This window comes from Physeter macrocephalus, chromosome 7 (assembly GCF_002837175.3).
Source record: "Physeter macrocephalus isolate SW-GA chromosome 7, ASM283717v5, whole genome shotgun sequence".
Taxonomy (NCBI): Eukaryota; Metazoa; Chordata; class Mammalia; order Artiodactyla; family Physeteridae; genus Physeter; species Physeter macrocephalus.
Genome location: NC_041220.1, coordinates 101,013,714 through 101,029,367, shown reverse-complemented (window position 1 = coordinate 101,029,367; position 15,654 = coordinate 101,013,714). Strand labels below are relative to the sequence as shown.

Here is a 15,654-nt window from a genome sequence, read left to right as displayed (position 1 = left end):
AAAATAAATCCTAACATTAGTAACCGTATGGGTTACTCCACCTATCAGTGGTCCTGTAACCGACCACAGTTTGCAAAACAATGGTTTATACTGCAGTGCCAGAAAGACCTGCAGGGATTTCCCCCAGAAGACAACTTAATACAATAACAAACATGAAACGCTTACAAGTTTCTGTGAGAAATCCACCCAGAAACCTATTTGTGATTTCAATGTTGCTAATAAAGAGAGAAGGATGGGTGTATTGAACCTGCCTCTGATGAGGTGACAGAATTATGAGAGGACTATTTCTGCCACAGGTGGGATGATAGAAGGGGTCAGATGGGACATCTCTCTGTGTTGAACCAGCTTCCCGGGCGTGTCCATAAAGTCTGCCTGTGACTGCAGGCAAATCCCTCTGCGCTCTCCCAGAGCAAAATGGGAGTCCAGAGCAGCTCAGACAGGCGGGCGGATGAGGCCGGCACTGTCCCAGACAAGAGTCCAGGCTGCAGAGGTCCACGCCTCCAGCAGTGTCCTCACATTTCCAGCCATGGCTTATCATTGGTAGAAAAAAGTGAGCTTTGAAAAGCAGGTTAAAGTGTTTTAAGAAAGACACAAGACTTACTTTAAAAAAAAATTTTTTTTTTTCTCAAGCAAAAGAAACATCACCCCCTAGGTCTCTCCAGGACAAAATCTTAAAGCAACTCCAATACACAAAATAAGGGTGATGCTGCACCTGGGGAGGAGTGCTGCTGAGGGTGCCCCCCCAGGCCTCCACCTCCCTCCTCACCTCCAGCCCTCCGCTCCTCCACAGAACCCTAGCACTCCCCAGAAAAGCAGCAACACAATAATAGCTGCGCATGTTTAATGATCCTGACCAAAGGCAACAAGGTGTTTCATTGTCTCAAACGTCTGCTGGCTCCCTAGCTCTCTAAATCTCACCCTAATACAGAACTTTCCAAAGCTTCAGCACACCTTGATGCGCCACTAAGAACCTACCGAAAGCAACATCTCTCAAACCCGGCATCCTTCCTTTTCACTGTACCACACCTCTTGTTAATACACTGAGAAAGCAAACCAACTAAACTCTTCTGATACCAGCTCCAATAGTAAAGTATGATTCTAGAGAAGTGACTGGAACATTACAAGTTTTACATTACTATAAAAGTATGAAAACGTTTTTCAGTATAGCTAAAGCTGAATTATTTCTTAATTCTTTCCTTCTTGCTCAGACTGGTCAACTCTATCAATGCAGACAGAAAGAGCGGCCTTGATTTTGTATGTGACTGGTCTTGATGGCCTGGGACACAATCAAGGGAGCGCCCGATGTGCAAAGATTTAGTGCTGCTATTACTGTTTATCCTATGCTGAGATGTTTTCTGTGATGAAGGTGAAACAAATTGTCTTTTTTCTTTGAAGAAACTTTTAAAAATGAGGGCTTTCTGAGAAACTGAAACCTTAAAAAAAAGGGTGCAATTAAATAACTTATATTACGCTGAATGGGAAAAAATTGCTTCTGGTAAAACAAAGCTGAAGAGAACTAAAGGAATAAGTAGAGAGCAATTCCTTGAAAAAGTTATTTGGGTGGGACACAAATGGGAATACGGTTAAGTTCAATAAGTAGCAAAGTTACAAATCATTGGATCTTACACTAAAAATACACTTTTTACGACTCTTCCTGAATGGGAATTCCTACTCCCCCAATATATTTAATTATTTATGATCACGTTATTTCCAATATTTTAAAAACGCAATTCAAGCTGTTCACAATTTTTAAAATAGAATTAACATATTGACATAATTTTCAAAACGACGACGAGTTAAAAAAAAAGTACCTTTTCCAATTCTCTTGGTATTCGCATACAAGTGTATACTCTTTCTCTTCTTTCTGTATACTTGGCCTCATTATGTTCAAGGAAGTACCCTCTGGTTAGTTCAGCACTGAGGAACCTCAACAATGAAAGCTCTACAGGAAAAAAAAAAAATGACAAAACAAAAAGAACAGTATTTATCAAGGAACTTCCAGGCTAGCTGGTGCTACAGGTAATGTATATGTAAAACAACAAGAGAATAAAACAAAGTAATCTACATTTCTGTGCCCAGAACTGAACTGCACACAAACCACCAGCAAAGATTGTTGAGAAAATTGCTGTTCTGTGTGATATAAACTGAAAAAGTCACAGGAATATAAAAGGGACGATTACTATGAGCCAGAATAGTTAGAAAAGTGTTCTGTGAGAGTCTAGTCCTGGGTCTTACAGGTGATATAGGACCTGGACTGATGGAGAGATGAAGGCAGGTAAAAAGAGTAGATACCAAGTATATACAAAATGGAGATACATACACACACACACACACACACACACACACACACACACAATCAATCAATCAATCAAAGGGGAGCCAAGTCACCTAACAGGCACTGCTTCAGCCCAAGAACTATCCTGGGTGAAGTACACAGACACTGGTGCAAATTCTTCCTTCTTCAGCCTCAGAGATCCTGCAAGTATCTAAATATGCCATTTCCCCAGGTGAAGGCTTCCCAACATGATGGTAATTATAATAAGTCATACAAAACAGAACCTCAACCTGATCTGAAAGACCTCCCTTTCCTTGGATTTGTCCACCTGTTTCCTCGGTTCCTCTGAGGCAAATTCACCCACAGTCATCTCATCTCAGCTGAGGAAAGAAAGGCCAAAGGAGGTGGAATACTTTCCACTTGGCTGTATCTGGAGGACATGAGATGAGAAGTAAGGGTGTTAATGCCTGATCCCAATCTTTCCACTGTGTGACACTTCTCTGACAGCCCAGCACCTCGGTGACCTCTCAGTCCCCAACTTCACAGACATCCCTACTTCTGTCCTCTAGGAGGCCACCCTGTCTTCCAGAACTCAGCAAACCAAAGGTTTCAAATTGTCCTCTTTGCTCTGAGAGGGCCTCGTGGTCCTTTTACCAAATACAGTATTGGTGTTCCCTCCAAAAAATGACAGAGGGGAAGTTGATTTCATTTACGAGTTATCGACCCTCATAGTTACGTCTTACACGATGCTAGCATTTAAAGGTTGCAGGGATGGGGAACAGTGTGTAGTCCAAAATACCCTTGAAAAGCCCTTAGGAAGACTCAGAAGTGGACTTATTATCTCCCAGTGGGCCTAAAAACAGCTTACTTCCTCCAACACTGGGACAGATCGCTAGTTCTTTGAGCATCAGGTGAAGTGGCTTGCTTATGTATAGAAGTTACAGCTTCCCCCCAAAAGTTACACACATTTTTAAAAAAATACAAGATTCATAATCCATTTGGAGAGTCAGTCATACCATGAAACCTGTCTGAAACAGGAGACTGAAACAGATGGAGAGAAAACCCGACTTCCACCTACTGCAGCCCAGCACAGAGGCAGGCCAAATCATCCAGTGCACCACGAGCACGGTACCCTCAGTACATTTATGGTTGAAGCCATGTACACAAGATGAAAACTTCACTGTATATATTAACAGATGTTCAGACTAAAAGGCCTTAGTATAGGGACTTCCCTGGTGGCGCAGTGGTTAAGAATCCGCCTGCCAATGCAGGGGACACAGGTTCGAGCCCTGGTCTGGGAAGATCCCACATGCTGCGGAGCAACTAAGCCCGTGCACCACAACTAATGAGCCTGCGCTCTAGAGCCCGTGAGCCACAGCTACTGAGCCTGCGAGCTGCAACTGCTGAAGCCTGCGCACCTAGAGCCCATGCTCTGCAACAAGAGAAGCCACCGCAATGAGAAGCCTGAGCACGGCTAAGAAGAGTAGCCCCCGCCCGCTGCAACTAGAGAAAGCCCACGCGCGGCAACGAAGACCCAACGCAGCCAAAAATAAATAATTAAAATAAAATAAATAAATAAATAAAAAGAAAAAAGGAAAAAGAAAAAAAAAGGCCTTAGTATATAACCAAATCTGTGTAGAGTAAAATTTCTGGCTAGGAACTTTCTAATATGCTGTTGGCTGGCTAGATCCAGGACAAGATCTACCATCTGAAGGAGAGAAAAAGAGTCTTTTGAGCTGCAAGCAAAACAGCTAAAACGGAAAAGAAAGATCAAACATACGTGCACACAGTTCAGTTTTCCAATTAGAAAGAAAGGGATGTTTTAATTAGCTAATATCTAAAATATCAATTCTTTCCCGTGAAAACTGGGAAGCAACAGGACATTCAGAGAAGCAGAAGAAACCGCACTTACGCAAAGTTTCACTGGCGCCAGCGAACTGAGTCATGAGCCGCAAAGGTCACTTCACCAGAATTGCTGAGCGGCACCTGCCCCCAGCTTCACGTTCCTACCTGCCACCCCCCACCAGTGGCGCTCTGCTCTCGGAATCACCTTTTCTAACCTAAGTCTCTGCGGGGTGCCTCCTCCTCCACCCGACCCTTAAGCATTTGCTGGTTTGGTTCGGTGCTCTATTCACTACATCCGAACAAAGTACGGTTACAGTAAAATGCCAGCCATCCTTTAAGGCCATATTCTCTGATGTGTCATCAGCCACCTTCTCTTTTTCTTGTCTTTTTTTTCCCTACACATACTCTATTTGGGCCGTCTAAGGTCAAAACCATCATCTAAATCCTAAAGTCACCATACCTTCAGCTCTGACTCCTGAGCCTGAATCAATATTTCCAACTGCCACCTGGAAATCCCAAAGGCACCTTTAAACCAGCAAATCCAAACCCCACCTCTTCTCCACTAATCCCCCCCACCCCCCACCCCCCACCCCCGCCCCGACCTCCTGCAGCCCTGCTGTTAGCTCAGGGCTCACCAGTGATACAGACGGTTCTACGCTGGTGGCTCGGGGCCAATTCTGACCATTCCCTCCCTCCTCTCCCCAACCCCTAATGACTCCGCCTCGAAATGTTTATTAACTGTGCCCTCTTCTTTCCGGGCTCAGCCTGCATTTGGTCCTCGTCCTCTCTCTCCAGGTTACTGCAGAGGATTCCTGACTGGAGCCCTCCTTCCGATCCTTTGTCCCCTCGGTCCCACCTGGCCTGGCGCCAGTCCGTGTGCACGCAGGCCGGCCATGGAAACCCTCCGGAGCTCGTGGGACCTCCAGGTGAGGTCAACACCTCAGCAGTGGCAACACCGAGCCTTGCAGACTTGGCCCCTGGCTATCTTTCCAGCAGTGCCGCATAACTGCCTCCCTGAACCTCAAGGTTATGACTTTCTAGTTACATCACTTCTCGCTGCTGGCAAATGTGTCAGTTGGCTCACACTGTCCACTGGCCTGAGAACTCCCGTCCAGCCTCCACAGGTGAACACGTGCAGAGTCACCTGCCCCGTGAAGATTTGCCAGGTTCCCCAGGCAGAACAAGTCCTCCCTCAACTCAGCTCCGTGCTTCCCAGAGCCACGGTACACGCGTTCTTTTCTGGTGTTCTCCTCTACCTTTGCATCCTCGGGGTACAGCATGTAAGAGGTGCTCAACCAATGCTCGCTGAAAGAATGTGTGGATCAGAGAAGAGGAAGGGAAATCACAATGGAGGGTGTGGCAGAGAGAGAAACAGAATTAGAAATTAGAAGTGGCAAAAGCAGAGAGTAGCAGATTCTCAGGAAGAGAGCCCGAGACTGAGGCAGTTGTGTTCTGAGACTGGGGTGTTCTTAGCAGGGCAAGAATGCAAAGCTCCTGGTGTCTCACTGGATTCAGCAGCCACCGGAGCTAAGGAGCCTCCAGTCCGTGTGCATCCAAATGATGGAAAAGGTCCCCCAACAGGTACCTACCCCTCCACCCCTAGGAAGACAGGGCACCGCAATGCAGTCACAGCTGGTGAGTGGCTGGGTGCATCGTCCCCAGTAAGTGCAGGAAGTTGGGGAGCTCACTAGTATCTCAGTGTGTGAAGGAGATAAACAGGTTATTGTACAATTTTAAATTTTAAAAAACAAATTAAGGGCTTCCCCGGTGGCTCAGTGGTTAAGAATCCACCTGCCAATGCAGGGGACAAGGGTTCAAGCTCTGGTCCGGGAAGATCCCACATGCCGTAGAGCAACTAAGCCCTTGCGCCACAACTACTGAGCTCACGTGCCGCAACTACTTAAGGCCACATGCCTAAAGCCCGTGCTCCACAACAAGAGAAGCCACCGCAATGAGAAGCTCGCGCACCGCAACAAAGAGTAGTCCCCGCTCGCCGCAACTAGAGGAAGCCCGCGTGCAGCAGTGAAGGCCCAACGCAGCCACAAATAAATAAATAAATAATTTTTTTAAAAAAAAGCAAATTAAATTAAAAGGTTGAGACAGCTGTATGCTGAGGCCACTCAAGGTGGCTGTTCTCTTGCTCTCTGTACTTCCCCCGCCCAGCCAGTGCCTGCTTCACCTACATCTTAGGCACATGAGTGATCTTCCTATATACTTGTCTCAGGCCCCAGCTAGTGACTGCTCTTACCAAAGGGGTAGTGAGGGGTGTGCCCCCTACTGGTTTCCCTGGTAACTAATGAGCCTACCTGAGGTCAATTCCCCTATAACTGGTAATCTCCCACTCTCCCTGGGAGCGAAGACTGCCACCATGTCCTGCCCGCTGTCAGCCACACATGGTGGGGTGTCGCTCCAGGACCTTGCTTCACGTGTGTAAGATCCCCCATCCATTAAACTACTGATGTCTCTGTTGCTGAGTCCAGGCTCTTTCTTCGGTCTTGCCCAGAAGCTGGGCAAGCACAGGGCTTGTAGGCCTGCAGGGTGCAGCCCAACACTGTACCCTTGTTTACTTAGAAAATTATCCTCCATAATGGTGCCTTCCCTGGTGCCCACAAGATGACCGAGCTTCCGCCATAATAAGGGTTTTGTTATGACGCACAAAGAGAGCACAGGATTAGCAATTAGAAGAAGGAAGTTCTGGCACCAGTTCTGTCACTCATTAGTGCTGTGACGCCGCTAGACTCATAGATCTCAATTTCACAGAAGAGGAAACGAAGGCTTGGAGCAGTTTTACAACATCTGTTACCTGCTTGCCATCTACAAAGGATGTTCGAGGGACTGAGAGAGGATTTGAATGAAGGATATGAAAACTGCAAAGCATGACACAATGCCTGAACTATTGACGAGTAATTTCACATGATCTATAGTATTAACCAATTCTAGTTTGGTGGTTACCTAATGTTTATTGCTATTTCTGCAATCCTGTTTCCATGGATAAAAGGTAACACACCAGATAAGCATATTTAACAAACTATATAACTTAAGTAACTAATTTTCTTTAAACAAGTTATAAAATATAAACCTATGAAAGTGTTTTAACTATATAGTAAATATGAAAAAGTGTCGTGTCAGGATTTTACCTCTAGAAATGCAAGAATTTTAGTTATAAACACCAATTTTGATTTTCCAGAGAAAATCTAAAAGTAAACACTTAAAAATCAAATGATAAAACATGTTTTGAGACAGGTTTTATAATTATGCCCAATTTATAGATGACAAAACCAAGGCACAGAGAAGTTAAGAAGGTCTCCAAGGTCACAGAGCGAGCCAAATGGTAGAGCCAGCATTCAAATCAAGCAGTCGATCCTAAAGTGTGTGCTTTTTGGCACTAGATTATTCTATCACTGTCTCAAGTGCTTTTGTAAACAGGCCATTGTGTTCTGGAAAACTGGGCCTCCCCCCCACCCCCCATCTCTGTGCTCCTGTAGCATCCTGGGATTACTTCTATGAAGTTACACTGTTTACTAATCAGCTCCCTTATCAGCCCATGAGCTTTCTGAAAGCAAGCACCATGTATCCAGATCTTCTTCATGCATGTCCGGCCAGCAGTGAGCTCTGAGTGTAAGGGTAGTATCTGCCTACAATTAACGCCATACTAATGGGCTGGGGAATGGTTTTAAAAGAAACATTAAAGCAATACTAACAAAAAAACCCCAACCTTCATGGGGTGAAATATTTTGAAAGCTTTCTTACTTCCTCCTCCTCCCCCACTCCTGGAGAACTGGCCCTACTCAAGGGATTAGGATCCTCCCGCTCGATGGCCTGAGGTAGTTTACAAAGGTCCTGTTCACACCACCTACTTCATGAAATTCTCACAATTCTGAGAGCTAAAGAACAGTTAACAGCATTCACATTTTGCAAATGAAGAATCTGAGGCTCACAGAGGTTAGGAGACTTGTCCAAAGTCACTGAAAAGCTAAAGGGCAAGTTGGGAATAGAACCTGGATCTCTGAACTCCAAGTCCAGCGTGCTCTCTCCCCTGGACCATAATTATCACCCATCTATCTGACAATCGTACTAGAGAAGATGACCTAGCCCTGATCTGGCTTCAACCTGTCAGAAGGAGCCGTCTGATTCACACCGAAGAACAAGATTCTGTTGCCCGGTGGCCTGAGCTCCTAAGGTATAGGGTAGTCTTGCCGCTCTTTCTGGTCTCCCCACCTCCAATCTTTTCCTGGCCATGGATATATTCTGCAGGATGCTACTCAATCTTCTGTTCCAAAGTATAGCTGTGTTTCAGTGTTTTTGTTCGTTGCTGCCGTTGTTTTAAACACTGTTCTCTAGCATTCTACAGACTTACCTGAGCTCACTTGTCCCGTGATATTGGGTAGAGTGCCTGGCTAATTATTTAGGAAGGCTACTACTATTCTTTGAACTGTGGGTGCCACTCTTCAAGAATTCTGCTAGCTAAGTGAACCTTAACTTTTTCCATACTGTGGTGATATTTCATTCCTTCTTAGCAAGAGTCATTTTCATTTGTTATGCCAAACATCTGTCTTTATAGTTTAAGTGCAAATTATTTTCCAAAATAAAATAATCCAATTGTTTATTTTCTGAATACTGTTTGAACTCTTTGGATGTCAACCAATTTTAGTTCATTTATCCAGATCTCACCAAGAAGAAATATTCAGTAAAAGTCTTTTAAAAATAGAAGAATTTTACTATTTATCAACAATTATAATAAAAACGAGCTTCTACATTTGAATAATTAGTCTTGCCAATTATGAATATTTAACACTAGGAAAATAATACCAATCATAAATCTGGATCAATTCTTCCAGATTATTTTTAATCAATATTCATTTACCACAGAATTGCCTTGTGATCCAGTATCTTAAATTGAGAAAAAGTACAGTATAAATGGTTTCTTCCTCATCCCTAAATGAAGAAATATTATGTTTAATTACCTTCTGAGAGAGCTTGTTTTAGAAATAAAAACCCAGTATAAAAAAGTATTAATTTGAAGTAATGAGTAATCATAAATATATTTACATGTTCAGTAATATGTCTAAATATATCTTTCTTAAAATAGCACTGACCATCAAAAAAACTGTAAAGTAATATTGGTTAACTGCAAGGAAAATACTATGAAACATGCAAATCTCCAGTCTTAAATAATGCAAAAATTTAATAGGCTTTACTAAAGTTACACTAAAATATTAGTTACAAGTTTATTACACAAACACAAAGGCACACCCTTGTACAAGGCCAACTAGGAATCAATGACTGCAATTCTGCTTTCCTAAGTCAAATACAGTAAAGGTACCAGTCGAACTTTTAAGGTCCTCAAACTGTTTATAAATAATCTCATTTAGGGAAATAAAGAATAGGCAGAATATTCATAAATTTATAGATGGAAAACAGATACAAAAAGAGTAGTGACTTTTTCCAAGGTCATAAGCTTACAAAGTAAAGGACTAAAAATGGGAACAAAATATCATTAACCTGACAGTCAATGATACAGTCTTTCCAAAGACCTCTTTTATGCAAGCATTCCCCAAAGTGAGCTGCAAATGAGCTGCTAGGACTGGATTTTGGAGGGTAAACTAGGTGGAAGGTAAATATCTTAAAAAGGTCAAGATATTGAACCAGTCAAAGATCAAAATAAATAACTTTTCATTGCTTGTTTAGTTTACAAGTACTTGTTAAGTAAAGCAAGTGAGAATTTTAAAAGGAGAGCAATCGTCTGTCAGAAGAGAAGAAGCTAATTTTACTTTATCTGCATCAGGGTGGTATTCACTCCAAGTAATTTCTCAGGCAGTTTTACAATTATTCTTATTTTCCTTTGTAAATGAGAAACTGATTTACTCTAGAGCATAATTTTCAGAATCACAGCCTTTAATCATCCATCAGGATAAGTTTGGGCCCATAAGGATAACTATGTAACATATTAGAGAGGATCAGGACTGGTTAAATGAGAATGTATTTTAATATTCAAGATGTTAAATTTTCAAATACACAATGGGACATAGTGAATATTAAGTTAAAACCTTTGTCCCACTCAAAATCTTTTGTGGGAGCTGCTAAAAAGGAGATCAGTTGGCTTTTCTGAGTTTTAGTCATTCTTCCTGCCTCTGTTCATTCTCTTATGGAGGTAAAGCAAGTAGTTTAAAATGTAAAGAAAGAGACGAGAAGCACAAGGGATGGATAACAAGTTTAAGCTCCAGAGTGATGAGTCACCACCTAAAAAGGAACAAAATGGGCCCATGGCACTGCTATAGTCAAAAACCATACTGTTCACTCATACCTTACACTTCAAGTTCTTTTGTTTTACAAGCAATACCTAACCCTATGCATACTCCAATACCTGCATTATATAGGTATTGTTTCCTCCTCACCAGTAGGTGTTGTATTTATTTTACACGAAGTCTTCTACTGTTAAGTCTCCAGTCACTAGAGCCAACTTAAATACTTCAGATACTAAACTATTTAGTAGTGGAGTTATGAAACAGAGCCAAATGGATTAGTCAAGCATAGAGTCTACAAAGCAACTGAACAACCGAACCAAGCCAAGAACAGATTGCCTAATTCTTAGTCAAAAGTTGACTTGCTGGGCCTAGATTCCTAAATGGGAATATGGCTATACCGAAACTCTCCCACTTAGAACTTCTACAGACCTGTAAAGTGGGGCACAAGCATGGAAACATAGTAATATGTACTTTTTTTTGGCCATGCCATGCAGCTTGCAGGATCTTAGTTCCCTGACCAGGGATTGAACCTGAGCAGAGAAAGCAAAAGCATGGAGTCCTAACCACTGGACCACCAGGGAAGTCCCAGTAATATGTACTTATTATCTGGTCTTATATCAAAAAGGACAATAGAAGTTGGTCACATTTTTAAGAAGAGGAAAAACAGAAGACAGAAGAGATGAATCTGCAGTTCTTGATGACTACTACACCCAGAGTTCAAGACAGGTGACCACATAAGGCAACGGTGGAATACACAGTGACCATTATGAGTGAGAGAATGAAATCAGGAATGATGGGTGGGACATCCATTCCTATCTATGTTAAGGTTTAAGTACTAGAACCTGAGAAAAGTCTCAGCCCACTGCCAGGCCACATATAAGTCAGAGGGAGTTCAGTGAACAAAGTGATTAGAAGAGTTTGAAAAGAGAAAGAAAAAGAAAGCTTACCCTTGACGTAGCTGTATATATACAAACTAATATACATAAATATTCTACAAACCTATAAACGAACACAGACAGGTATAAAATAAAAACAGGAACCTCAAACATTACGTTTTGAATTATTTTACTTGGATTCAGAGGGTTTGGATAATCACCTAATCTGTATATTCATTTACAGGACCCTAGATGGTTAGGGCAGGCCAACAAATGTCTAATTTATAAGAGTCCTAAATTCCTTGGGAGAAATGATAAAGGGGACTTTGGAACTAACTGATGGTTCACGCCACCAAGACACTAAAATTATGACTTTCAAAAGGAAAGACAAAGGTTGCCCTGAATTGGCAGGGGACGGGGGGAAGACTAGAGTATCAGAGGCAGCACCAGAATATAAAAACTGGACATGTAACACCTTAAGTGCAAGCACCTAGGCTTGGAAGACATTTGATTCAGGAAGAAATACTTCTCACATGACACTAAGTGGTGCCACTCCAAGGCCCTCTGGCCCAGGGCAGCCCCTAGGTAAGAGTTTTCTAAATTGCGGACAGGAGAGGAAGGAAAGGATGCTGAGCAGTGGAAGGGAGCAATGCTGAAGGGTTAGGGTGAATGCAGAAGCCGCTTAGCAGCCCAGGGCATTTCAGAATGACTGAAAGAATTCTACTCCAGTGAGGATGCCCTCACTAGTGCGGCATCAGAGTTGGAGAGTGGGCACTGGCAACGGCAAGAGCTGTGTAACTAGCAGAGAAGAGACAGACACCCGGGGGAAAGGACAAAGGGCCCATGTGCAGGCCCAGACACAACAACACTGGCTGGTGACTTCAGCTGAAATACTCCTGGGATTCTCACCTAAATCCTCATCCCCAAGAGCTGCCACGGTCATCTCTCCTCAACATAACGGACAGAATTGGGGAAACAATGACTACCCCAAAGACCAAAGCGGGAAGTGTGTCCCTGATAACGACTTCCTGCAACTCTGGGTTAAAAGTCCAGCTTCAAACATGTTAAGTTAACCACGCTCCGTAACAATGATGCACAGGCGGTGTGAAGTCAATGGAAGTCCACAGTACCAGGTATCCAGACTCATGACCAGCAGGGCCACGGAAGGGGTGTTAAGGGTTACTCCAGAAGCCCAACCTCTGTGATCATCAAAAGGCACCTGACAACTTCATTTTTTGTGCATGCAAACAATAACAAAGGCTTTTATAATGTCGGCTTTCCTAAAACTCATAAATATTTCAAAGAAATTAGAGTGAAATCTGGCTACATTTTTTTCTGTTTGCACCAGAGTGCTTTTAATTTTCTAGTCCAAGTAAGTAAACAGACAACTGAGAGATTTAATACCTTGTCTTACTTAGATCTGACCAATTTAGAAAGTAAATACTCTCCCAAGCAAGTGTTTAACTGACAACTTAAGAGTTGAGAATTTCTAAGTGGTTCATTGAAAAAGACAAAACAAGGCACAGTCTGTACTTAATTTTTCAAAGATAAAGACCTCTTCAAAGTCTAACCTATGTCTACTTCTGATAATTAGCAAATCAATCAGGATCTTACCTGATCAGCCTTAAGTTAGCATTTAAGTACTCCCACATTTTCAATACCCAAGTGCAATCAATGATGCAGTAAGCGTTGGTACTTAAACATTTATTTGCATGAACTGCAGGAAATAACGGCTAATGCAGCTCCTACTGTGTACCAGAAGCAATTTTTTAGTTGGAAGAAATTAATGTAGTTATGGGTCTGTTCCTGCTCAAAACTTAGAATTATTTAAGAATTAAAATGCTGTTATCACCCTATATTCAATGAAACATACAACTCAGTCTTCCCCTTTTTTCAGCTTAATACACAACTGCAATATGAATACAAATGCAACTTTTAAAAACTCTCTAAAAACAAGAATAAATTCCTATAGCTTAAAGAAACAACACTGTAACAATATGCTTAAAACCGGTCATTGAAAGTAGGATCCACAAGTGCATCTTACGCAGCCTTTTTCTTTTTTTTTCAAAGTGGCTTAAGTTTCGGTTTAGGAAAAGTTCACAGGTAACATTTGCAGGAGTGCTAAATATTTATGTCCTGGGCAAAATGACTGAACTTTACGGTCATTATTGCCACCTTGTTATCTGCAGCAGAAAAACACAAATTTAGAGAGCAAGTTAACAGGTTTCGATGACTCAAGTTCGCTTAAAACACAGAACTAAAGTCACCTTGGCACATAGATAATGAAATCAGTCTTGGCGTTTCTCAGTTCTGGGCTCCCTGAGACGTGGGGAGATGCTCGCCAACGTTATCGACGCGGGAGGATACCAGGCGTTCTGTTTTGTTTTTAAAGACCTTTCAAAAGCAGGAAAGTGAGCGAGGACGAACTCCCCGGGCCGCAGCCCTCTCGGACGCACCTGGCCGGGCGTTTGCCGCCGGGGCCTCGGCGCTGCGCGCGGACCCGCCCGAGGAGCTGTCAGCGGCCCGCGGAGCCTCGGGAGCTGCGGCGGCTCCGCGCGCCCACACCCCGGCGGCCCCGGAGGCAGCGGCGGCCGCGGAGCTCGCAGCCGGCAGTCCCACGGCGCCCCCCGCCGCCCTCCGCTCCCTCGCCGCGGCCTAGCGCCGCCCGCCCGCCCTTCTCACCTGCGCGGCTGCGGCGCCGCTCCCGCCGGCGGTCGCTCTCGTAGAATCCCAGTGTCTCCGTGTGCTGAGGCGCCGGCGGGGGCCCATGACCGCCGCCGCCCGGCTGCTCCGCCTCTCCGCGGCCTTCCCTCTCCGGGATGTCGGCGCCGCCACCGCCGCCTTCTCTCTGGGCGGTCGCGTCGCCGACGCCCGCCATATTCCGAGCACAACAAACCTTCCCCACTGCCTCCCTGCAGCCTCCCGCCCGGCCTCCGCCTCCGGCCGGCCCCCTTCCCGCCTCGCCCCGCCCCTCGGTGGAGCCCGGGCCGCCGCTGCCACCACCATCCGCGGCCCGCCGGCCGGCGCGCGCCATTAGCGTCAGCTGCGCGTGAGAGGCCGCCGCCGTCACGAGCGCCGCCATCTTCTTCCTGCTGTCGCCGTAGCGCGCGCTGGCTTCCCGCGCCGTGCCGGGCTCGGCCGTCCTGGGCCCCGCGGCGGGCTCCATGCCGCCGGGTCGCGCGGCCGGGGAGAGCGAGCGCCTCCGGGGCTCGGGTCGGGGCTCCGGCGGGAGCGGGGCAAGAGCGGAGGCGGCGGCGGCCGGAGGGTCGGCCGAGGCGCCCCGGGGCTGCGGCCGCTGCGCCTGCTGCCCGCCGTCTGCGAGGTGGCCGGCCGCTCGCCCGGGGCCCGTTTTGCAGGCTCGGTGCCCGGAGTGCGCCGGCGCTGCCCGCCCTGTCTTGGCACAGCTCGCGTGGCCGCGGCGCTGAGGGCCCGGCTCCAGATCCCCGACCCCCGCGAGGCCCGGCCCCATAGGTCCGCTATTTGGGCTCCATCTCCTCTGCATAGTTATGATCACCTGTCACATTCCCTGGCCTCTAGGTTTTTGTTGACAGTTTCCAAAGCACTTGGGCAAGGAGGAGCCCGGAGATGCTACCCAACAGGTGGGGGCGCGGCGGAGAAGCGATGGTCTCAGGGACTCAGCCCGAGGAGCAGGGTGCTTTATACGTTTTACGCGCCCGCGGATAAACTAGATTGTCTTTCGGCATTAGAGTTCGGATACAGCTCTTGGCCGCCGTGGTGCCCTTGCTTCATCACCTGGGCGACCTCTTTACTTGGGGTGACTGTCCTTTGCAGCTCAGGCGTGTGACTCCGCACCGAGGGCGGTGCCCAGACCACCGCCGCAGCAGGGCTCCTGGAAGTGAAGATGCCCGGGGCTCGGGGAAGGGGCCGGGCACTCCATTTAGGGGGACCGTGGCAGGTCGATTTCTCTTCTGCCAACTTCACCTGTACCTCTGGTACCCTTCTGATTAGAAAACGGAAAACTGTAATTCTTCCCTTAGCATTAAGCTGTCTGGAAATTACCCTAGACCTAAACTTGAGAGCCAGATATAAACGGGTGTGAATAGAGCAAAGTCGACCTCGTGTTGATTCATCAAAGACCTTGAGTGTTCTGTTGTCACTAGTGAGTACCTACCTGGTTGCAAACTCACAGTGGGCTGTTTTGGGCACCGTGCTGAGGGCAGCCGCCTAACAGTCTTAACAGCAGGGTAAAAGACGGGCGAGCGACCAAGATGGACCATAAAAGCCCCGTAGCTGGGAACTGACCCTCGGCAGCCAGTGAAAGGAGGAACTGATGCCTTTGGAACATCCTTATTCCCCTTCATAAAACGGAACAGTTCAGCGGATGACATTTCTAAACATTCCTGTGGCCATGAAATTCTGTTTTGGTTATATTTGGTCAAAAGTGAGTCTTAAT

The 15,654-nt window shown here is 45.6% G+C and overlaps 1 protein-coding gene across 1 annotated transcript in view; it reads right to left on the bottom strand.

Moving 5' to 3' along the window:
• Nucleotides 1–14,724, bottom strand: part of TAPT1 (transmembrane anterior posterior transformation 1) — a 61,940-nt gene extending 47,216 nt beyond the window's left edge. The window contains exons 1-2 of the mRNA XM_024119376.2: nt 13,923–14,724; nt 1,812–1,942 (exon numbers count right to left, since the gene is read on the bottom strand). Of these exons, the coding sequence (XP_023975144.1) occupies nt 1,812–1,942; nt 13,923–14,709 (918 nt within the window). The 5' untranslated portion in view covers nt 14,710–14,724. The remainder of the gene's footprint in view (nt 1–1,811; nt 1,943–13,922) is intronic.
• Between the last annotated feature and the right edge of the window lie 930 nt (nt 14,725–15,654).